Source organism: Brachionichthys hirsutus, chromosome 16, assembly GCF_040956055.1.
Source record: "Brachionichthys hirsutus isolate HB-005 chromosome 16, CSIRO-AGI_Bhir_v1, whole genome shotgun sequence".
In the NCBI taxonomy this organism is placed as follows: Eukaryota; Metazoa; Chordata; class Actinopteri; order Lophiiformes; family Brachionichthyidae; genus Brachionichthys; species Brachionichthys hirsutus.
Window position 1 is genome coordinate 13,027,179 of NC_090912.1, and position 23,764 is coordinate 13,050,942.

The 23,764-nt window shown below is 47.5% G+C and overlaps 1 protein-coding gene across 1 annotated transcript; it reads left to right on the forward strand.

Annotated features, from left to right (window-relative positions):
- Positions 1 to 4,836: 4,836 nt before the first annotated feature.
- Positions 4,837 to 12,767, forward strand: LOC137906022 (rhomboid-related protein 4-like). Its single transcript, XM_068750312.1, is given in 8 exon segments — positions 4,837 to 4,989; positions 5,244 to 5,358; positions 5,361 to 5,504; positions 5,644 to 5,776; positions 7,764 to 7,852; positions 12,307 to 12,394; positions 12,459 to 12,553; positions 12,661 to 12,767. Coding segments are annotated over 8 exon segments (924 nt in total).
- The last annotated feature ends 10,997 nt before the right edge of the window (positions 12,768 to 23,764 follow it).

The following is a 23,764-nucleotide window of genomic DNA, read 5'->3' on the forward strand; positions in this document are numbered from 1 at the left end:
TTACATCAATCAAATTGAACCTCTGAGCTTAGCATGCTATCATCTTTTGTAACATAGACCTGAGACATGTTAAAGCGAAGGAAGCAAACAGTAGAAGAATAGCACTCATAACACTCACAGGAGTAATGGCTTCCAACAGAATACTATTTTTTTTTTTTTTATTATAATGATTAAAGGCACAAAGACATTTGTGCCACTATCCCTCCTCTTGAGGCGTGGCAACGCCCACGGCAATATTGCTGCCCATATGTAGACAGATTTAGGCAGACGTGAATGTCCTAGTTGATGTCATTGCTATCAATGACCTGGTAGTGTATGTACCTTTTAAAAAAAAACTAGATTTATTTTCCCTATCTGTCCTTCACTCCATGATTATCTACTTGTTCTTTCCTACCTAGACATGCTGAATCGTGTGTTTTTCTTTACTTGGCGCCCTGCAGTAATGCGCCCAGTGTCCTATCTCACACCTTCCTTCCACCCCCTCCTCTGGCACCCCGACCTCTCTGATAAGGTCTACGTCTGTCTCGCTAAAACACTTCCTCTTTACCATCAAAAACATATCATTAGACTCTCTTCATGTTTTGCCCATGTAATAAATCCAGACAGAGTTAAGTTTAGCAAGGTGACAGAATGCTTCATCAGCCAGTGGCTGATTTCTGTGTTAAAGGTTTTGTTTTTGAGATGGAGCTCATTCTTTAATTGTTGCCGGTACGGACCGGCCTCATTATTAACATCATAAAGGGCACTGTTCTAGTCCTGCTCTGAAGTCATCAATAACTTCATCAGACTTTGGCTTTGTTTGTCCTATTTTACTGTAGTTAGCTCTTTGTCTAAACACCTCTCTCTCTTGCATTTAGTCTGGGTTTGACTTTGGTTACGTGGGCGGACAACAACGGTGGGGCGCTACATTTTTTATTCATGCCCCTCCCGAGTGGAGGTGCAGATGGGTAAATTCCTCTTTTCTAATTTTGGTTTAGTAGAAAGGTTATTTATTCTTCAGCGTTTTTACTTATTCTATCTTAAATACCTTTCCTGCTATATAGAATTCCACACGTGACGTAACTCAGAGAGAATCCCTCTAATGGGGTGAAGTGCAACTCCCGAGATGCAATCTTCTAGAGCAAACCTTTGTTTGCTCCGGCTTCTCGCTCGGCGTCCTAACACAGAGTTGCATATCGTTTTAGACCCTCCAGTCTGGTCACCACTAACCTTCATGAATGAGTTCAGAGTCTCCCCCAGTGACGGTCTTGCGTTGACACCGTGAGGTTCCAGACCGTCCAGCCGTGCAGTGATCCCATGAGGTCTCAGGCTGTTTTACTGTTACAACTTTGACTCATTCCGTTCATCCACATGAAACATTTATTCACAGACACGTACATACAGGGTTTTAAGTCTAGACTTTAACAACAACAAGCAGATCTGTACTTTATTTTTATTTAGCAACACCAACTTTGTATGCTTTAATTTATTCCAGGCCTTTACATCCGCATTTAATTATTAATATGGCCTCTAAATTTAATGACGTCGTTTGTATGCACTGCTCAATAGGATCGTACCGGAACCCCACTAGCTTCCTTTTAAACAAGACTGTATTGATCACTTGATCAGGTACTGCGCAATAGGACCGCTGCTACCCCTATTCGCTCGTCTTCAGCGCGATGAGAAACATCTCCATCCGCTGTGAGGTCTCCCTTATGGAGCCTCCTTCTCGCGGAAACCTCTGCGTTAGGGCTAAGCCCTACCCGCTTTCCCGAGGAACTTAAGAAACATTACTGTTTCAGCGCGATGAGAAACATCTCCATCCGCCTTCTCGCGGAAACCTCTGCGTTAGGGCTAGCTAAGCCCTACCCGCTTTCCCGAGGAACAAGAAAAAGGGTGTCTTACCTTCAGGCTGGTCTGCTCTGGTTCGGATCCCGTCAACCCGATCCCCAGGGACTGGCCCGCGAAGGATTGGCCCCGGAAAAGGGTCTTAGTGAATTAGAGTGTGCACCCTCTAATCAATTCTTCCAAGCCAGCCCACTGCAGACGGGGGTACCTGGTTGATCCTGCCGACAACGCCAATTAATGTCAGGTTTGTGACACTGTAAAAGAGAGAAAATCAGAACCAAGCCCCAAAGATTCAACCCAATAACCATTTTCTTGCGGTAAGAAACGAGACTAGTATTCTTTCTTTCAGCAAGGGAGAATGGAGCTGCTCTCTAGCCGTGCCATCCACTCTCCCAGCAAGGGAGAGTGGCTGCTCCTAGCCTCGTCCTCGATTCTCAGAGAAACAGCTCCCCTCCAGCTGGTTTTATTAGCAGATAAGAATGTGTACGTGCGTAAATCACCCAGACATGAAGACTCCAACCTTGAGCAGATAGCTCTTCCAGACAACACAAAGTGTTCACTTCTTCAGTCTAGTCAGCATAACAGATCTACGATTGTCACATACTTTATGAATATCTTGAGTAAGATTATGAAGGATAAATGGCCATGACATAACTACTGCTACTCATTGGTGAATTAATGATAAACACATTCGCAGATTTATCTCACAGACACATAGAGTCAGAGAGGGTTATTACAAGACACAGTCAGAGAGGGTTATTACAGGACACAGATTCCGATACGATTATTACAAGACACAGAGTCAGAGATGGTATTACAGGACACATAGAGTCAGAGAGGGTTATTACAGGACACATAGAGTCAGAGAGGGTTATTACAGGACACATAGAGTCAGAGAGGGTTATTACAGGACACATAGAGTCAGAGAGGGTTATTACAAGACACAGTCAGAGAGGGTTATTACAGGACACAGATTCCGATACGATTATTACAGGACACAGAGTCAAAGATGGTATTACAGGACACATAGAGTCAGAGAGGGTTATGACAGGACACAGTCAGAGAGGGTTATTACAGGACACATAGAGTCAGAGATGGTTATTACAGGACACATAGAGTCAGATATGGTTATTACAGGACACATAGAGTCAGAGAGGGTTATGACAGGACACAGTCAGAGAGGGTTATTACAGGACACGGAGAGTCAGAGAGGGTTATTACAGGACACAGTCAGAGATGGTATTACAGGACACAGAGTCAGAGGTGGTTATTACAGGACACGTAGAGTAAGAGAGGGTTATTACAAGACACATAGAGTCAGAGAGGGTTATTACAAGACACAGTCAGAGATGGTATTACAGGACACATAGTCAGAGATGGAATTACAGGACACATAGAGTCAGAGAGGGTTATTACAGGAAATATAGAGTCAGAGATTGTTATTACATGACACATAGAGTCAGGGAGGGTTATTACAGGACACAGAGAGTCAGAGAGGGTTATGACAGGACACAGTCAGAGAGGGTTATTACAGGACACGGAGAGTCAGAGAGGGTTATTACAGGACACAGTCAGAGATGGTATTACAGGACACAGAGTCAGAGGTGGTTATTACAGGACACATAGAGTAAGAGAGGGTTATTACAAGACACATAGAGTCAGAGAGGGTTATTACAAGACACAGTCAGAGATGGTATTACAGGACACATAGTCAGAGATGGAATTACAGGACACATAGAGTCAGAGAGGGTTATTACAGGAAATATAGAGTCAGAGATTGTTATTACATGACACATAGAGTCAGGGAGGGTTATTACAGGACACAGAGAGTCAGAGAGGGTTATGACAGGACACAGTCAGAGAGGGTTATTACAGGACACGGAGAGTCAGAGAGGGTTATTACAGGACACATTTGTACTGTAATACATGCTACTGTTTGACTGTACTTGTACTGTAATTCATACTACTGTTTGACTGTATTTGTACTGCAATACATGCTACTGTTTGACTTTATTTGTACTGTAATACAAGCTACTGTGTGACTGTATTTGTACATGCTACTGTTTGACTGTACTTGTACTGTAATACATGCTACTGTGTGACTGTACTTACAAGTACTGTAATACATGCTACTAATTGACTGTACTTGTACTGTAATACATGCTACTGATTGACTGTACTTGTCCTGTAATACATACTACTGTGTGACTGTACTTGTACTGTAATACATGCTACTGTTTGACTTTATTTGTACTGTAATACATGCTCCTGTTTGACTGTACTTGTACTGTAATACATGCCACTGTGTGACTGTACTTGTACTGTAATACATACTCCTGTGTGACTGTACTTGTACTCTAACATTCTATCTAATAAATATATTCATCATCATCACGCGCAGACATCGCAGCTCTGTTAGGATCACGTGACATCGCAGCTCTGTTAGGATCACGTGACATCGCAGCTCTGTTAGGATCACGTGACATCGCAGCTCTGTTAGGATCACGTGACATCGCAGCTCTGTTAGGATCACGTGACAACGCAGCTCTGTTAGGATCACGTGACAACGCTGTCGATTTTTAGCCGCGCGCCTTCCAGAAACGTGATGACGTAGAAAGACACAGATTCTGCTGACGCGTCCTGCGTCTCAAGCTGCATAAAGGTCGACCGTCGGTCCTCCCGGGAGCCACGGAGGCGGAGTCGCCAATAACCGGAGTCTCGACGTTAGCATTAGCCAAAGCGTCACCGACAGAGGGACCGCTCGCTCGGCTTCTTGCCCTTTGATCTCAGCGTTTGATCACAGCGTCTGATCGGCGGCGCTGTTTCGTGTTTCTGAATAGCGCGACGGCAGATCGACCGTGATTCGGTGAATCCCGGAGCGGAAATTGGTTGACTAAATTGCTAATTAGGTTTTCTGAGATCGTGACGTAAGAACCGGAAATGTCTGTGGCTGATTGCTAATTGTTCATAAAGCGAGAACCACCGGAACAACGACTAGCTGCTGTGAGGATGCGCCGCCGCCAGAGGGGGCCCCACCTGGGCTTGCTGCTGCTCGCCTCCCAGCTGCTCCAGGCGGGCCTGGACCGCGTCCCGCCGGTCACCCTGGCTGTCCTGGGACTCACCGCGTGGCTCTACCTGTTTCCGGCAGCGCCCCTGATGCAGGTGAGACACTGATCATTATTCACGCACAAAGTGATCACGATCAAACTCGTATTTAGTGACGCAGTGCAAAGTGAATTCTACATTGATTAACTAACCAGCATGATGATTGGTTGCTTTCATCTTATTCAAAGTGAGTTTTTCTGCTTTTCTTTGCGCTAAATCAGAATATATATAAATATTCCTTAAGGTCTTGGACTATAAGTATTTGATCATATGAGTATTCATATGAATACTACCGTCTTTCCGATCCCGAGGCGTGTGTGAGTGTCCAGCAGGTGTTCTGGTCCAACGACTGGCTCCGCCTCCTGCTGTCCCCGCTGCACCATGCCGACGACTGGCACCTCTACTTCAACATGGTGTCCTTCCTCTGGGACGGCTGGGCGGAGCCTGGTTCGCCTACCTGCTGGCTGTGTTCTCTCTGCTCACCGGCGTGGTCTACCTGGCGTTGGAGGCGGTGCTAACAGAGCTCACGCAGGATGAGTCCTACAGCATGGCTTGTGCTGTTGGCTTCTCAGGTGAGCTACGAAACCCCTCAAAGATGGTAGTAGAGATGCTGTAAGTAATCTATATCTATTAATCGATTAATCCGTCTCTGAATGGGCTTCATTCTGACCGCCTCCTCACCGATCTTCACATACGTGATTGTGTTTACAGGCGTTCTGTTTGCCCTGAAGGTGCTCAACAACCATTACCACCCCGGAGGCGTGGCCTACGTGATGGGCGTACCTGTTGCTAATCGTTATGCCAGTTGGGTCGAACTCGTGCTGATCCATATAACGTCACCGGGGTGGGTTGCCGATCGATCAGAAACCGGTTTTGTTCTGCAGGATTTAGGATCTCTGTGCGGGATGACCCCGGATGACCCCTTCAGAGCAGCTCTGTTCTGTGCACCATCACACATCTTCACTGTCTGCAACACAACAACTCACCATGAGCCGAAGAAGGTGCTTTCAGCCCCCTGGGAAAAAACAACAACTTTTTATTTAACCAATTGAGATTTAATTCTCTTTTTCAATAATGACCTGGACCCAAGTTGCATGTTTCTGGTGGTGGGAAGACCCCAGAGAGGACCCGGAGAGACCCCAGTGAGACCCCGGAGAGACCCCAGTGAGACCCCGGAGAGACCCCGGAGAGACCCCAGAGAGACCCCAGAGAGGACCCAGAGAGACCCCAGAGAGACCCCAGAGAGACCCCGGAGAGACCCCAGAGAGACCCCAGAGAGACCCCAGAGAGACCCCGGAGAGACCCCAGAGAGACCCCAGAGAGACCCCAGAGAGACCCCAGAGAGACCCCAGTGAGACCCCGGAGAGACCCCGGAGAGACCCCAGAGAGACCCCAGAGAGACCCCGGAGAGACCCCAGAGAGACCCCAGAGAGACCCCAGTGAGACCCCGGAGAGACCCCAGAGAGAACCCGGAGAGACCCCAGAGAGGACCCAGAGAGGACCCCAGTGAGACCCCAGAGAGACCCCAGAGAGACCCCGGAGAGACCCCAGTGAGACCCCAGTGAGACCCCAGAGAGACCCCAGAGAGAACCCGGAGAGACCCCGGAGAGACCCCGGAGAGACCCCAGAGAGACCCCGGTGAGACCCCGGAGAGACCCCGGTGAGACCCCGGAGAGACCCCGGAGAGACCCCAGAGAGACCCCGGAGAGACCCCAGTGAGACCCCAGAGAGACCCCGGAGAGACCCCGGAGAGACCCCGGTGAGAGACCCCAGAGAGGACCCAGTAAGACCCCAGTGAGACCCCGGAGAGACCCCCGAGAGACCCCGGAGAGACCCCAGAGAGACCCCGGAGAGACCCCGGAGAGACCCCAGTGAGACCCCGGAGAGACCCCAGAGAGACCCCAGAGAGGACCCAGAGAAAACCCAGAGAGAACCCGGAGAGACCCCAGTGAGACCCCAGAGAGGACCCAGAGAGGACCCCAGTGAGACCCCAGAGAGGACCCAGAGAGGACCCCAGTGAGACCCCAGTGAGACCCCAGTGAGACCCCAGAGAGACCCCAGAGAGAACCCGGAGAGAACCCGGAGAGACCCCGGAGAGACCCCAGAGAGGACCCAGTGAGACCCCGGAGAGACCCCGGAGAGACCCCAGAGAGAACCCGGAGAGACCCCAGTGAGACCCCAGAGAGACCCCGGAGAGACCCCGGAGAGACCCCGGTGAGACCCCGGAGAGACCCCAGAGAGGACCCAGTGAGACCCCAGTGAGACCCCGGAGAGACCCCGGAGAGACCCCGGAGAGACCCCAGAGAGACCCCGGAGAGACCCCGGAGAGACCCCGGAGAGACCCCAGAGAGACCCCGGAGAGACCCCGGAGAGACCCCGGAGAGACCCTGGTGAGACCCCAGAGAGACCCCGGTGAGACCCCGGAGAGACCCCGGAGAGACCCCAGAGAGACCCCGGAGAGGCCCCAGAGAGACCCCGGTGAGACCCCGGTGAGACCCCGGTGAGACCCCGGTGAGACCCCGGTGAGACCCCGGAAAGACCCCAGCGAGGCCCCGGTGAGAACCCGGTGAGACCCCGGTGAGAACCCGGTGAGACCCCGGAGAGACCCCGGAGAGACCCCGGAGAGACCCCGGAGAGACCCCGGAGAGAGCAAATAGCCTTTAAGCTGATGGTTCTCCTCAGGCAGAGTAAGGAGAACCTCATTCTGCCTGAGGAGAACCAGGTTCAACCAGGTTCCTCGCATCCCGTTAGCTCACGTTGCGTCGTGCCAGCAGCGGTCCAGCAGGTGGCACCGTTCCTTTACGTTGGCGTTCATCTGTTCTCTGCACCAGGACCTCGTTCATCGGTCACCTGGCAGGTATCCTGGTGGGTCTGCTCTACGCTGCTGGACCGCTGGAGGCCGTCATGGAGGCGTGTGCAGGTATGAGGTCATGTGACTGCGTGTGCAGGTATGAGGTCATGTGACTGCGTGTGCAGGTATGAGGTCATGTGACTGCGTGTGCAGGTATGAGGTCATGTGACTGCGTGTGCAGGTATGAAGTCATGTGACTGCGTGTGCAGGTATGAGGTCATGTGACTGCGTGTGCAGGTATGAGGTCATGTGACTGCGTGTGCAGGTATGAAGTCATGTGACTGCGTGCAGGTATGAGGTCATGTGACTGCGTGTGCAGGTATGAGGTTGTGTGACTGCGTGTGCAGGTATGAGGTCATGTGACTGCGTGTGCAGGTATGAGGTCATGTGACTGCGTGTGCAGGTATGAGGTCATGTGACTGCGTGTGCAGGTATGAGGTCATGTGACTGCGTGTGCAGGTATGAGGTCATGTGACTGCGTGTGCAGGTATGAAGTCATGTGACTGCGTGTGCAGGTATGAGGTCATGTGACTGCGTGTGCAGGTATGAAGTCATGTGACTGCGTGCAGGTATGAGGTCATGTGACTGCGTGTGCAGGTATGAGGTCGTGTGACTGCGTGTGCAGGTATGAGGTCATGTGACTGCGTGTGCAGGTATGAGGTCATGTGACTGCGTGCAGGTATGAGGTCATGTGACTGCGTGTGCAGGTATGAGGTCATGTGACTGCGTGTGCAGGTATGAGGTCATGTGACTGCGTGTGCAGGTATGAGGTCATGTGACTGCGTGTGCAGGTATGAGGTCATGTGACTGCGTGTGCAGGTATGAAGTCATGTGACTGCGTGCAGGTATGAGGTCATGTGACTGCGTGTGCAGGTATGAGGTCGTGTGACTGCGTGTGCAGGTATGAGGTCATGTGACTGCGTGCAGGTATGAGGTCATGTGACTGCGTGTGCAGGTATGAGGTCATGTGACTGCGTGTGCAGGTATGAGGTCATGTGACTGCGTGTGCAGGTATGAGGTCATGTGACTGCGTGTGCAGGTATGAGGTCATGTGACTGCGTGTGCAGGTATGAGGTCATGTGACTGCGTGTGCAGGTATGATGTCATGTGACTGCGTGTGCAGGTATGAGGTCATGTGACTGCGTGTGCAGGTATGAAGTCATGTGACTGCGTGTGCAGGTATGAGGTCATGTGACTGCGTGTGCAGGTATGAAGTCATGTGACTGCGTGCAGGTATGAGGTCATGTGACTGCGTGTGCAGGTATGAGGTCGTGTGACTGCGTGTGCAGGTATGAGGTCATGTGACTGCGTGTGCAGGTATGAGGTCATGTGACTGCGTGCTGCTTTAGTAACTCGCAGCCTGTTCAAACCAGTTCAGCACAGAACCTGAGGAACTGATTAATAGAAGGATTCTCATTCTGTTGTTGTTAGTATTTTATTGTATATCGGTATTGATCCCTGCTCTGTTTGCATTCCAGCTTGTTGTTAGTATTTTATTGTATATCGGTATTGATCCCTGCTCTGTTTGCATTCCAGCTTGTTGTTAGTATTTTATTGTATATCGGTATTGATCCCTGCTCTGTTTGCGTTCCAGCTTGTTGTTAGTATTTTATTGTATATCGGTATTGATCCCTGCTCTGTTTGCGTTCCAGCTTGTTGTTAGTATTTTATTGTATATCGGTATTGATCCCTGCTCTGTTTGCATTCCAGCTTGTTGTTAGTATTTTATTGTATATCGGTATTGATCCCTGCTCTGTTTGCGTTCCAGCTTGTTGTTAGTATTTTATTGTATATCGGTATTGATCCCTGCTCTGTTTGCGTTCCAGCTTGTTGTTAGTATTTTATTGTATATCGATATTGATCCCTGCTCTGTTTGCATTCCAGCTTGTTGTTAGTATTTTATTGTATATCGGTATTGATCCCTGCTCTGTTTGCATTCCAGCTTGTTGTTAGTATTTTATTGTATATCGGTATTGATCCCTGCTCTGTTTGCATTCCAGCTTGTTGTTATATTTTATTGTATATCGGTATTGATCCCTGCTCTGTTTGCGTTCCAGCTTGTTGTTAGTATTTTATTGTATATCGGTATTGATCCCTGCTCTGTTTGCATTCCAGCTTGTTGTTAGTATTTTATTGTATATCGGTATTGATCCCTGCTCTGTTTGCGTTCCAGCTTGTTGTTAGTATTTTATTGTATATCGGTATTGATCCCTGCTCTGTTTGCGTTCCAGCTTGTTGTTAGTATTTTATTGTATATCGATATTGATCCCTGCTCTGTTTGCGTTCCAGCTTGTTGTTAGTATTTTATTGTATATCGGTATTGATCCCTGCTCTGTTTGCGTTCCAGCTTGTTGTTAGTATTTTATTGTATATCGGTATTGATCCCTGCTCTGTTTGCATTCCAGCTTGTTGTTAGTATTTTATTGTATATCGGTATTGATCCCTGCTCTGTTTGCATTCCAGCTTGTTGTTAGTATTTTATTGTATATCGGTATTGATCCCTGCTCTGTTTGCGTTCCAGCTTGTTGTTAGTATTTTATTGTATATCGGTATTGATCCCTGCTCTGTTTGCGTTCCAGCTTGTTGTTAGTATTTTATTGTATATCGGTATTGATCCCTGCTCTGTTTGCATTCCAGCTTGTTGTTAGTATTTTATTGTATATCGGTATTGATCCCTGCTCTGTTTGCGTTCCAGCTTGTTGTTAGTATTTTATTGTATATCGGTATTGATCCCTGCTCTGTTTGCGTTCCAGCTTGTTGTTAGTATTTTATTGTATATCGGTATTGATCCCTGCTCTGTTTGCATTCCAGCTTGTTGTTAGTATTTTATTGTATATCGGTATTGATCCCTGCTCTGTTTGCATTCCAGCTTGTTGTTAGTATTTTATTGTATATCGGTATTGATCCCTGCTCTGTTTGCATTCCAGCTTGTTGTTATATTTTATTGTATATCGGTATTGATCCCTGCTCTGTTTGCGTTCCAGCTTGTTGTTAGTATTTTATTGTATATCGGTATTGATCCCTGCTCTGTTTGCATTCCAGCTTGTTGTTAGTATTTTATTGTATATCGGTATTGATCCCTGCTCTGTTTGCGTTCCAGCTTGTTGTTAGTATTTTATTGTATATCGGTATTGATCCCTGCTCTGTTTGCGTTCCAGCTTGTTGTTAGTATTTTATTGTATATCGATATTGATCCCTGCTCTGTTTGCGTTCCAGCTTGTTGTTAGTATTTTATTGTATATCGGTATTGATCCCTGCTCTGTTTGCGTTCCAGCTTGTTGTTAGTATTTTATTGTATATCGGTATTGATCCCTGCTCTGTTTGCATTCCAGCTTGTTGTTAGTATTTTATTGTATATCGGTATTGATCCCTGCTCTGTTTGCATTCCAGCTTGTTGTTAGTATTTTATTGTATATCGGTATTGATCCCTGCTCTGTTTGCGTTCCAGCTTGTTGTTAGTATTTTATTGTATATCGGTATTGATCCCTGCTCTGTTTGCGTTCCAGCTTGTTGTTAGTATTTTATTGTATATCGGTATTGATCCCTGCTCTGTTTGCGTTCCAGCTTGTTGTTAGTATTTTATTGTATATCGGTATTGATCCCTGCTCTGTTTGCGTTCCAGCTTGTTGTTAGTATTTTATTGTATATCGGTATTGATCCCTGCTCTGTTTGCGTTCCAGCTTGTTGTTAGTATTTTATTGTATATCGGTATTGATCCCTGCTCTGTTTGCGTTCCAGCTTGTTGTTAGTATTTTATTGTATATCGGTATTGATCCCTGCTCTGTTTGCGTTCCAGCTTGTTGTTAGTATTTTATTGTATATCGGTATTGATCCCTGCTCTGTTTGCGTTCCAGCTTGTTGTTAGTATTTTATTGTATATCGGTATTGATCCCTGCTCTGTTTGCGTTCCAGCTTGTTGTTAGTATTTTATTGTATATCGGTATTGATCCCTGCTCTGTTTGCGTTCCAGCTTGTTGTTAGTATTTTATTGTATATCGGTATTGATCCCTGCTCTGTTTGCGTTCCAGCTTGTTGTTAGTATTTTATTGTATATCGGTATTGATCCCTGCTCTGTTTGCGTTCCAGCTTGTTGTTAGTATTTTATTGTATATCGGTATTGATCCCTGCTCTGTTTGCATTCCAGCTTGTTGTTAGTATTTTATTGTATATCGGTATTGATCCCTGCTCTGTTTGCATTCCAGCTTGTTGTTAGTATTTTATTGTATATCGGTATTGATCCCTGCTCTGTTTGCGTTCCAGCTTGTTGTTAGTATTTTATTGTATATCGGTATTGATCCCTGCTCTGTTTGCGTTCCAGCTTGTTGTTAGTATTTTATTGTATATCGGTATTGATCCCTGCTCTGTTTGCGTTCCAGCTTGTTGTTAGTATTTTATTGTATATCGGTATTGATCCCTGCTCTGTTTGCATTCCAGCTTGTTAGTATTTTATTGTATGTCGGTATTGATCCCTGCTCTGTTTGCATTCCAGCTTGTTAGTATTTTATTGTATATCTTTTCACCAGGCTTTGTAACATCAAACGGATCTGACTCCCAGCCCGGTTCCTACTCCAGGTCTTCAGGCTCATCAGGTAACGCAAGCACAGGATGTGGATCCTTGGTAGCTTAGTTTGATCACTCAGTGTCAACCTTAATGTGTGTGTGTGTGTGTGTCTGTGTACTTGGGGTACCATCACTACACACCAAACCCTGCTCCTTCCACAGAGGAAGAGCAGCTGGAGGCGGCGATCAGAAACAGTCTGGATGACAGAGGTAGCGGATTGATTAATTAGAGCATTGATTCATGAGTGGCTTCACAAATCAAAGCTAATTCAGGATTGAAAAAAGGTGTTCTGATTAGATACTGTTTTGTTTAACAGGACAAAGCAGCCCCGGGGGAGCTCCTCCTCCTCCCTATTTCAGCCCCTCTGAGGAGGAGCGAGTGGAGGAACTCCGGTGGAGGAGGCTGAGGAGGTTTGATCCTTGATCTGCTGGACAGGGAAAGGGAGGAAGACGAAGACGAAGACGAAGACGATCTCTGCTTCCGTCGGCTGAGAGGAAGCGCGCTGACACGGGCAGATGGAGGACGCTGCCCTTCTGCTGTGTGTGCGTGTGCGTGTGCGCGTGCGCGTGCGTGTGCGTGTGTGCGTGCGCGTGCGCGTGCTGTTAACAGGCCTTTGAATGCTACCAAAGAGTTCACGGAAGCTCCGCTACCCAGACGTGTGTTCTGAGTTGTAGCTTCAAAGACGATGAAGGGGAAAGTTCAGAGTTCAGAGCGTTTTCCATTATTACACCTTTTAAGTTGTGGATTGGATATGATGAAAAATGTTTATGGAATTAATGTTGTTTACTATCCAATTGTTCTTTTCATAAAACAAGTGCAATTTCCCCCTCTACAAGTCGGTTCTAGATGTCGATAACTGGACTTGACAAAGCTTTTCTAACAAGTTGAGATTGTTAGTCGCATTCATAAACACAAAAGGTTAAATACTCTCTCCTGTTCATTTTACAGTCGGCGTATCACAATCCTGGCTCAGTGACTAATCCAGACTTGCCCAACCTGGATTAGTTTGCATTTAGCTTTACACTTTATCATATCTGGCCTGGGATAGACCAAAGCTTGAGCAAAGAGTTTTTCACGACTGAAAAATGAAACTGATCCCAAAAACCTTGTAAAATTGATTTAAAATTACTTCAAATCTTGTCAGATTTTCAATCCGCTGAAATTTGAAATGATCTTAAAGCGGTTTTAAAATGACTTTTAACAGCAACACTCAGAAATCGATGCAGCCTCAGAGGTAGCGGGCCGTGTCTCCCTTGAGCCGGTCCCAAGCCCGGATCAATGACGAGGGTTCAGCAGGAAACGGCATTGATTCTCTGTGGCGATCACCTCACGGGACGAGCTGAAAGGGGAAGAAGAAGAAGAAGCCTCAGGCAGAAGTGAAGGTAGAATTATTAATGTCCAACAAAAATCACTCAAATATTCATTAATACATAGATAACAGTACAAATGAGATGCTTTTGAGAGATGATGTCTGCCTGACACCAAATACTGCTGCGTACCCATTAGTATTTGGTACTGTCCATATGGGTGAATCTGCTCTGAGTGCATCCAAAGGTCACTTTTATTTTCATCAGAGTCCAGTTGGCTCAATAAATGTGACCTTATCTTCGTCCTCCTTCCTCTTCTTCCAGCAGGGGTCGCTACAGCAAATCGATTGCACACCGGATGCCGTTTCCTGCTGAACCCTCGGCATTGATCCGGGCTTGGGACCGGCTCAAGGGAGACACGGCCCGCTACCTCTGAGGCTGCATAATATATATGTAATGAAACTGAATTGAATTGAATTCAGATTCCTGATTTTGAGCTGGTCGAACCCAAAAATTAGCAGTAGAAGCATCAACAAACCGAGTTTCATATGCTATGAATGACGTTGGAGATCCAGCATGTGCTAAGTGTCGTGTTTGAGCTTGGGTAATGTTTAGTCTCTCTAATCATGAAGACGAGGCGTTAACTGGTCTATTAATATTCTTTATTCGGAGCTTGCTGTATCTCTGTGTATACAGCCCTGTCGTCCTAGCAACCACTAAGCTCTCCCGTAGCGGTTGGTCCTCCGCGCTCCACCCCTGTGGCATGCTGGGTAGTGGAGTCCTTAAAGTACTTACGACACATCTTCCCTCCTTAAGGAATGATTATTTAACTCTTAAATGATTATTGTTTTGTTTCAAACATTTCTTACATTTCTTATTATTACTATACTTATAAACAATACTATACTTTGTTTCAACTTACATTTCTTATTATTACTATATCAATAGAACAACAATGAAGTAAAGAAAACACAAAACATCAAACATCAAGTAAACTTAGAACCAAGTTAACAATTCCGTGTTTCTTTTTTCTGAAGATAAAAATAAACCAACGATCTTCCTCCTCCAGCAACTCTCCATCAGCCTGAACATGTCTCTTTGGTCTAGACAGTCTTTCCACCGCTGGAGACACAGACGCTGGAGACGCAGACGCTGGAGACGCAGACGCTGGAGACGCAGACGCTGGAGACGCAGACGCTGGAGACGCAGACGCTGGAGACGCAGACGCTGGAGACACAGACGCTGGAGACACAGACGCTGGAGACACAGACGCTGGAGACCAGATGCTGGAGACGCAGACGCTGGAGACACAGACGCTGGAGACACAGACGCTGGAGACGCAGACGCTGGAGACCAGATGCTGGAGACACAGACGCTGGAGACCAGATGCTGGAGACACAGACGCTGGAGACACAGACGCTGGAGACACAGACGCTGGAGACACAGACGCTGGAGACCAGATGCTGGAGACACAGACGCTGGAGACACAGACGCTGGAGACACAGACGCTGGAGACCAGATGCTGGAGACACAGATGCTGGAGACGCAGACGCTGGAGACGCAGACGCTGGAGACGCAGACGCTGGAGACGCAGATGCTGGAGACACAGATGCTGGAGACACAGACGCTGGAGACGCAGACGCTGGCGACGCAGACGCTGGAGACGCAGACGCTGGAGACGCAGACGCTGGAGACGCAGACGCTGGAGACGCAGATGCTGGAGACACAGATGCTGGAGACACAGACGCTGGAGACGCAGACGCTGGAGACGCAGACGCTGGAGACGCAGATGCTGGAGACACAGATGCTGGAGACACAGACGCTGGAGACGCAGACGCTGGCGATGCAGACGCTGGAGACGCAGACACTGGAGACACAGACGCTGGAGACACAGACGCTGGAGACACAGATGCTGGAGACACAGATGCTGGAGACACAGACGCTGGAGACACAGACGCTGGAGACACAGACGCTGGAGACCAGATGCTGGAGACACAGACACTGGAGACACAGACGCTGGCGTCGGACCGTGGTCAGCGTGATCAGATCCGCTGACGGCTCGTTCCGTAGACCCTGCCGTGTCCTGCTGAACCACTTCCTGTGGAACAGCGTCCTTCACAGTCGGCTGTCGTTGAAGGTCTGTGCGGTTTCTTCTCAGAGACAATCCGTCCTCCATCTGGATCATGTAGGAGCGTGGTGCGACTTCCTTCTCCACCTGTCCCTTTTGTCTCCAGGTACTCGTAGAGTTGTCTCTTAGACGCACAAAGTCTCCAGGCTTCAACATAGGCAGCTGTTTTTGTTTTTCTCTTTTCTCCTCCTTAGCTAGTTTGACTTTCATCGCTCCTCTTGGTATAAGCAAGTCCTCATTAACTGGTAGGTTGGAGCGGATGCGCCTACCCATCAGCATTTGAGCTGGCAACAGTCCATTTAGCAGAGGTGCACAGACTTTTCTGAAAGTCATCTTTGTCTTGTGACTTTTTCAGCATGTTCTTCACTATTTTCAGATGATTCTGTGTTGAAACCCCCATTCCTTGGCAAAGGCAGAGAACTCGCAGCTAGAGAACTGCGGTCCGTTGTCTGAAAACGGTTCACATGGGACACCATGTCTGGCGTAGACAGTCTTAAGGTAGCTGATGACTGCTTTGCTCGATGTTGACTGCAGCGCTCCGATTTCCGGGTAGTTTGAGAAGTAGTCAGTGACCACTGTATAGCGCTTTCCATCCCAGTCAAACAGATCGGTTCCTACCTTGTAGTAAGGTCTGTGTGGTACTGGATGGTTCGTCAGCGGCTCCGCTTGTTGTTTTGGCCTGTAAGAGCGACAAAGTTCACAAGACGCTGTCGTCTGGCTAATATCATTATTGATTCTCGGCCAGTACATTACTTCTCTCGCCCTACGTTTACACTTGACTCCTCCGAGGTGGCCTTCGTGTATCTTTTGGAGCATCTGTTTGCGTAGTGAGGATGGAATAACAAATTTGCTCCCTTTCATCACTACGTCATCCACCACTGTGAGCTCGGCTCTACAATTCCAGTAGTCTTGTACTTTCACAGGGCAATCCTTTTTGTCGTCAGGCCATCCTTTGTATACTATGCGCTTTAGTTCTTTCATGGTTTCATCTGCAATGGTCTCTCTCCGTATTTGTTCTGTTCTGTCAGCAGTCACAGGCAGAGATGCCACAACCATGTCCACATATGCCTGTATTTCCGTGCTTTTCTCACTGTCGGCACTTTCCTCCTTATCAACTGCTCTAGACAAGGTATCGGCGGTGTACATGCATTTTCCTTGTGTGTATATCATGTATACGTCGTATTTTTGCAGCCTGATTAGCATGCGCTGTATCCATACAGGACAGTCATTTAAAGGCTTGTTCATTATAGACACCAACGGTTTGTGATCAGTTTCCACTTCAAACCTCTGACCATAGACGTATTGATGAAAACGCTCACATGCATACAAACTGGCTAACAGTTCCTTCTCAATTTGAGCATACCTGGACTCTGCGCCTGTCAAGGCTCTGGATGCATAGGTAACATGTAGCCACTGCTCATCATGTTGCTGCAGCAGCACTGCTCCCAGGCCATACTGTGATGCATCTGCCGAGATCCTGGTGCTCTTTTCTGTGTCAGAACTTTAACACAGGCTCTTGTGTCAGAGTCTCTTTTAGTTTTAGGAAACATTGTTCTTGTTCGTGGGACCAAATCCGTTCATTCCTTTGTTTAAGAAGACTTCTGAGAGGTGCTGACTGTGTTGACAGCTGTGGGACAAACTTGGCGAGATAGGTGACCATCCCTAGGAACCGTCTAACCTCATCTTTGTTAGTTGGTCTATCCATGTTGTTGATTGCGGACGTTTTTCTCGGGTCCGGCTTCACCCCCTCTTCACTCACAACACCTCCCACAAAGGTAAGTGATTTCACTCCAAACTCACATTTGTCTTTAAGTTTCAGGTTCACCTCCCTTGTCTTGTCGAGCACTTGTCTCAGTCTTCCGTCATGTTCTTCTCGGGTTGAGCCCCAAACTATGATGTCGTCCATCATTGTCTCTACTCCAGGAATGTGTTCAAAAATCATGTGTATAGTCTTATGGTAGACTTCAGGCGCTGACAAGATGCCGTATGGTAGACGACGAAGCTGATACCTTCCCTCCGGCGTGTTGAACTTGGACAGTCGGGAACTCGCCTCATCCAGCCTCATCTGCCAGAAACCTGACGAAGCATCTAATTTACTGAACCATTTAGCTCCAGCAAATTGTGCCATGATTTCTTCTCTGGTTGGTAACTTGAAATGTTCTCTTCTGATTGCTTTATTTAGGTCCCTTGGATCCAAACATATTCTTAGGGCACCTGTTTTCTTTTCCCAACCAGTGAGCTGACCCATTCAGTTGGCTCATCTATTTTCTTGATGACTCCTATTTTTTCATGCACACTAGTTCATCTTTGAGCTTTTCCAGGAGACACATCTTTATCCACACATATTCTATGTAGAGCAGGCAGACATCCAAGTCCTTTGAAGCAGTCTTTATACTCCTCCATGAGTGAATCCTGAACATTTTCAGTATCTGATGTCACCAGAAACACTCTCTTGACCAGGTTGAGCTTTATGCATGCACTGAGTCCCAGGATCGGTTGTACACTCAAATCCACGATCAGTAGCTGTGCTCTTATCTGTTGACGTTTGTATTTGAAGGTTGCAATACATCCGCCTTTAACAGGAACACGTTCTCCGGTGTATCCACTCACTTTTGTTTTTACAGGATGAATTTTGCTCTTTACCGTCAGAGTTTTGTAGTCTTTCAAAGATAGCAGGTTTACGTGAGCTCCTGTGTCTATCTTGAACGGTATTTCAGTCTGATTCACTGTAATTGGCACGATCCATTCCTCTTTTTCAGTTGTGCAAGCCTGCACCACATCCACAAGAACCTCTTCACTGTCCTCATCTTCCTCAACAGTGTTAACTTTCTTTCTTGAAGCCCCTTTGCAGCATTTGGAGTAGTGATTGTACTTTCCACAGTTATTACAGCATTTTCCAAATGCTGGACAAGATCTTGGCTGATGGCTGCCTCCACATTTACCACATTTAAACGTGTTCTTCTGATCTTTTGGTTTGGTAAATGTTGTCCTTTTCTTTGGTTCCTTATGTACTGCATGCACCATTGTTTCACCTCTCCGAAGCTCTTTTGCTTGTGCTCTTGTGGTTTCTGCTGCTCTGCACATACTGACACACTTATCTAACGTAAGTCCAGTTTCTCTCAGCATTCTTTATCTCAGTGCATTGTCCACTGTGCCACAAACAATCCTGTCTCTCACTAATGAGTCTTTCAGAGTCTCAAATTCACATGTCTTGCTTAGCGTGTGAAGCTCTGCTAAGTACTGATCAAAAGGTACTCCTTGCTTTTGGTCATGCGTGAAAACCTTGTTTCTCTCAAATGTCACATTCTTGCTCGGCACAAAGCATTCTTCAAACTTTGTCGTCAGCTGTGCTAGAGTCAAGTTCTCTTCATCCAGCTGAAAGCTGTTATACATGTCCGAAGCATCTTCTCCTATAACATGCAGAAGAATCTGAGCTTTCAGTTTCTCATCACCAGCTCCTGCTCCGCTTGCTGCTAGATATATTTTAAATCTTTGCTTGAAACGTTTCCAGTTATCAGCCAGATTACCGGTCAGTCGCATGGAGCTGGGTGGACTTAGCTTATCCATGACCGCACCTCGGGGTAAGTAACCGGGACTTTCTCAGCTCCTTGTCGCTGGTTGTCCTCCAACTCGGGCACAAGATCCACTTAACCCTAACCGCCGTCTGCAGCCAACCTCCGCTAGCATGTTGCTCCGCTAGCACGTTGCTCCTTTAGCATATTGCTTTACGACCAGTAACTTTCTTTTCTTTCTTTTCATTCGTGGTTCCCGTGATAAACCTTCTTCCAAAGCTTCTCTCGGCCACTTCTGACACCATGTGTTGTCTCTCTTTAACCATGAAGACGAGGCGTTAACTGGTCTATTAATATTCTTTATTCGGAGCTCCAGCTTGCTGTATCTCTGTGTACGAGCTGCTGTCGTCCTAGCAACCACTAAGCTCTCCCGTAGCGGTTGGTCCTCCGCGCTCCACCCCTGTGGCATGCTGGGTAGTGGAGTCCTTAAAGTACTTACAACACAGGTAATACTTCCGCCTTTATCTTCACCATAGTGATACGATGCTGAAAAATAAACAGATTAAAGTCACGAATATGTGTGAAAAAACATGAGGCTATTTTGGTAAAAAATAAAACAGCACAAATAGTATTTACAGACTCGTGAGACAGTTTAGAAGATATTTACACAAAGCACACAAGCACTGCTAATTCCAGTGTCTTGGTAAAGGCCAGCAGAAACAGAAGCTCTGCGTACGCCTGCTTCCTCAGGTATTAGAGATAGAACGAGGGAGTACGGGACCACACCCCGAACAGGAGGGGCAGGAGCTGATTGGGGGAGACATAACAGGTGTGTCTCGTTCAGTTCATCAATGCCTCCGCAGCTGTGCAGGGCAGAAGTCAAACCTTTGTGAGGGTTGCTATGGTGACCTTTTACGCTGTATGGGTGGGCCAAATGTAACACATTTTTAGATATAGCACTTGGGCTGTATAAAATCTGACCTCAGACCAGACTTTTTTACTAGTGTACAGTTTTTGTATCCACCATCAGATGGATGAAAAAAACCGTACACTCTGAAAATGATTACCATAGTTGCAATAATAGAACAGTAAGTGTGTTAAAGGTCGTTTTACAGAGAATGGGCTGAATGAATGAATGACTATATTTATTAGATAGAATGTTAGAGTACAAGTACAGTCACACAGTAGCATGTATTACAGTACAAGTACAGTCAAACAGTAGCATGTATTGAAGTACAAATAACGTCAAACATCCTGTCTAAGAGGAGCATTTCTAAAAAGCCCTTGTGGTCTTGTTTCCGTTGAAAGTCCTTCGTACATAAATCATCCAAAATTAACAATACAAATAAAAATAAAACCAATATTCAATAACGCGATCGATGCAACGTAACATTAGAAAAACAAAAATAAAATGATTTCACACCGCCGATGCAAACTAACAATTAATCTAAAATAAATTACACCTCTGATGCAAACTGACAATGAATGACAATAGATTACATAAATTACAATAAATTACAATAAATTACTAAGGCAATTAATATGTGCAACGGCTCTCCTGTTCAGTGTTGTTGTTCGTGCAGGTTTCCATGAACCCCACGTTACCCTACATGAGCTAAAGCAACGTCTTTCAGATGATCACACATTTATTTACAGGCTTTTAGCCTGTTAAACTCAAAGTGGACCTGATTTAGTTATTTAACACAAATAAAACCAAGGCTCTAAATGAAAGTGTTAATATTCAAACGGACCCCGGGCCACTGTGTCCTGGGGAAACCCGGATCATGAATGAGCGTCCGGACTGAGCGCTCCTCCTTCCGGCCCTTTCAGGCATAACCAATCGACCGTGAACCGCGCCCCCTTTCGGCTTCTGCAGGCATAACTAATCAGTTGTGATCCATCGATCGGTCGTCCTGTCGGCGCTTCTTCTATTTTGACACTCACAGCTGCCCGAACTGTCCACAGCTGGCTAGCGAACGCCGACGCTCAAGACGCAGGGTTCGCAGAAGCCCCGGATGTTGTGACGTCACCTGCGACCACGTAAAAGACGGCTTCCCGAGGGCGGCTTTCATTCGTTGACTCTTTGACGTGTGAACGGACACGGAGCGACCCGCACCTGCAGGCTGCAGCTACCGGAGACCTTTTGGAGCGCTTTTCTTGAGAATATCCTTTTTACCGAAGATTTCTTCTTCTTGAAGACAACTTCTCACGACTTTGTCTTTCGTTCAGAGGAAGATCTACGAACACGGTAAGTGCATGTTTCAATTTAATCAAATGTAATTTCTCCATTCCAGTATTTTGAGAATCTTGGAGTAAGAATTAGCAAGTAGATAAAACAATTTCTGAGGAAATTGTAGGTGTGTGTGTTGGATGTAGAGGAGCTAATGCTAATGCTAATGCTAAAACTGCCTAACTGCCGTTTGGCCCCGTCGGTTGAGCCGGTAACTTTTATCCAGTTATCCGTCCCTGCAAATTCAGTATTTTGAGACTCTTAGAGCAATAATTAGCAAGTAGAGAAGGTTACTTCTGAGAAAATGCTTGCTGTAGAGGAGCTAATGCTAATGCTAAAGCTAGAACTGCCGTTTGGCCACGGCAGTTGTGTCAATAACGTGTTAATAAATTAAGATATTGTATGGATGAGGGGTGATGCCAAGCTAATCCGCTATGTTTAATGTGAATTAAGGTCTGGTCAGCGTACAATAATTTAGAAAACTAAGAAATGTTCCAGTGCGGAGACGCGAATCTGAGCGTTTCAGTTTGTGCTGTTGAAGCAGCAATGGAGCTGCTATCAGGAGACACTGGAGAGTCTTCTGTCTCTGCAGAAATCTAGAGAAATGAAGCAGACCGTTTCTGTTTCTGTTACAAGTCACGGGACAGAGAATCTCTTTAGGACGTTGGAGAGTGTCTTCCTGCTCGAACCCACTCGTAATTAAAAACAACAACAACGTTGATGTCCTTTTTGAGCTCCGCCTCGGCGTCCCGCTGCCCGTCAGCGGGACGCCGAGGCGGAGATCCGGAACGCGAGTCAATAATTCCCCCAGTGGGCCACTGGACCCCGGATACGGTGTGTGTGATGACGTCTCCAGGTAGATGTCCCTTGAGGACGGCTGTGGAGGCCATGTCTGCTGGGGTTACATGTCCCTTGCGGACGGCTGTGGAGGCCACGTCTGCTGGGGATACATGTCCCTTGAGGACGGCTGTGGAGGCCACGTCTGCTGGGGTTACATACCCCTTGAGGACGGTTGTGGAGGCCACGTCTGCTGGGGTTACATGTCCCTTGAGGACGGCTTTGGAGGCCACGTCTGCTGGGGTTACATGTCCACGTTTGCATTTCCTCAAGGGACATGTAACCTCCCTTGAGGAAGGCTGTGGCGGTCACGTCTGCTGGGGTTACATGTCCCTTGAGGACGGCTGTGGAGGCGACGTCTGCTGGGGTTACATGTCCCTTGAGGACGGCTGTGGAGGCCACGTCTGCTGGGGATACATGTCCCTTGAGGACGGCTGTGGAGGCCACGTTTGCTGGGGTTACATGTCCCTTGAGGACGGCTGTGGATGCCACGTCTGCTGGGGTTACATGTCCCTTGAGGACGGCTGTGGAGGCCACGTCTGCTGGGGTTCCATGTCCCTTGAGGAAGGCTGTGGAGGCCAGGTCTGCTGGGGTTACATGTCCCTTGAGGATGGCTGTGGAGGCCACGTCTGCTGGGGTTACATGTGCCTTGAGGACGGCTGTGGAGGCCACGTCTGCTGGGGTTACATGCCCCTTGAGGACGGCTGTGGAGGCCACGTCTGCTGGGGATACATGTCCCTTGAGGACGGCTGTGGAGGCCACGTCTGCTGGGGTTACATGTCCACATTTGCTGGGGTTACATGTCCCTTGAGGACGGCTGTGGAGGCCACGTCTGCTGGGGTTACATGTCCACGTTTGCATGTCCTCAAGGGACATGTAACCTCCCTTGAGGAAGGCTGTGGCGGCCACGTCTGCTGGGGTTACATGTCCCTTGAGGAAGGCTGTGGAGGCCACGTCTGCTGGGGTTACATGTCCCTTGAGGACGGCTGTGGAGGCCACATGTCCCATGAGGACGGCTGTTGAGGCCACGTCTGCTGGGGTTACATGTCCCTTGAGGACGGCTGTGGAGGCCGCGTCTGCTGGGGATACATGCCCCTTGAGGACGGCTGTGGAGGCCACGTCTGCTGGGGTTACATGTCCACGTTTGCTGGGGTTACATGTCCCTTGAGGACGGCTGTGGAGGCCACGTTTGCTGGGGTTACATGTCCCTTGAGGACGGCTGTGGATGCCACGTCTGCTGGGGTTACATGTCCCTTGAGGACGGCTGTGGAGGCCACGTCTGCTGGGGTTACATGTCCACGTTTGCTGGGGTTACATGTCCCTTGAGGACGGCTGTGGAGGCCACGTTTGCTGGGGTTACATGTCCCTTGAGGACGGCTGTGGATGCCACATCTGCTGGGGATACA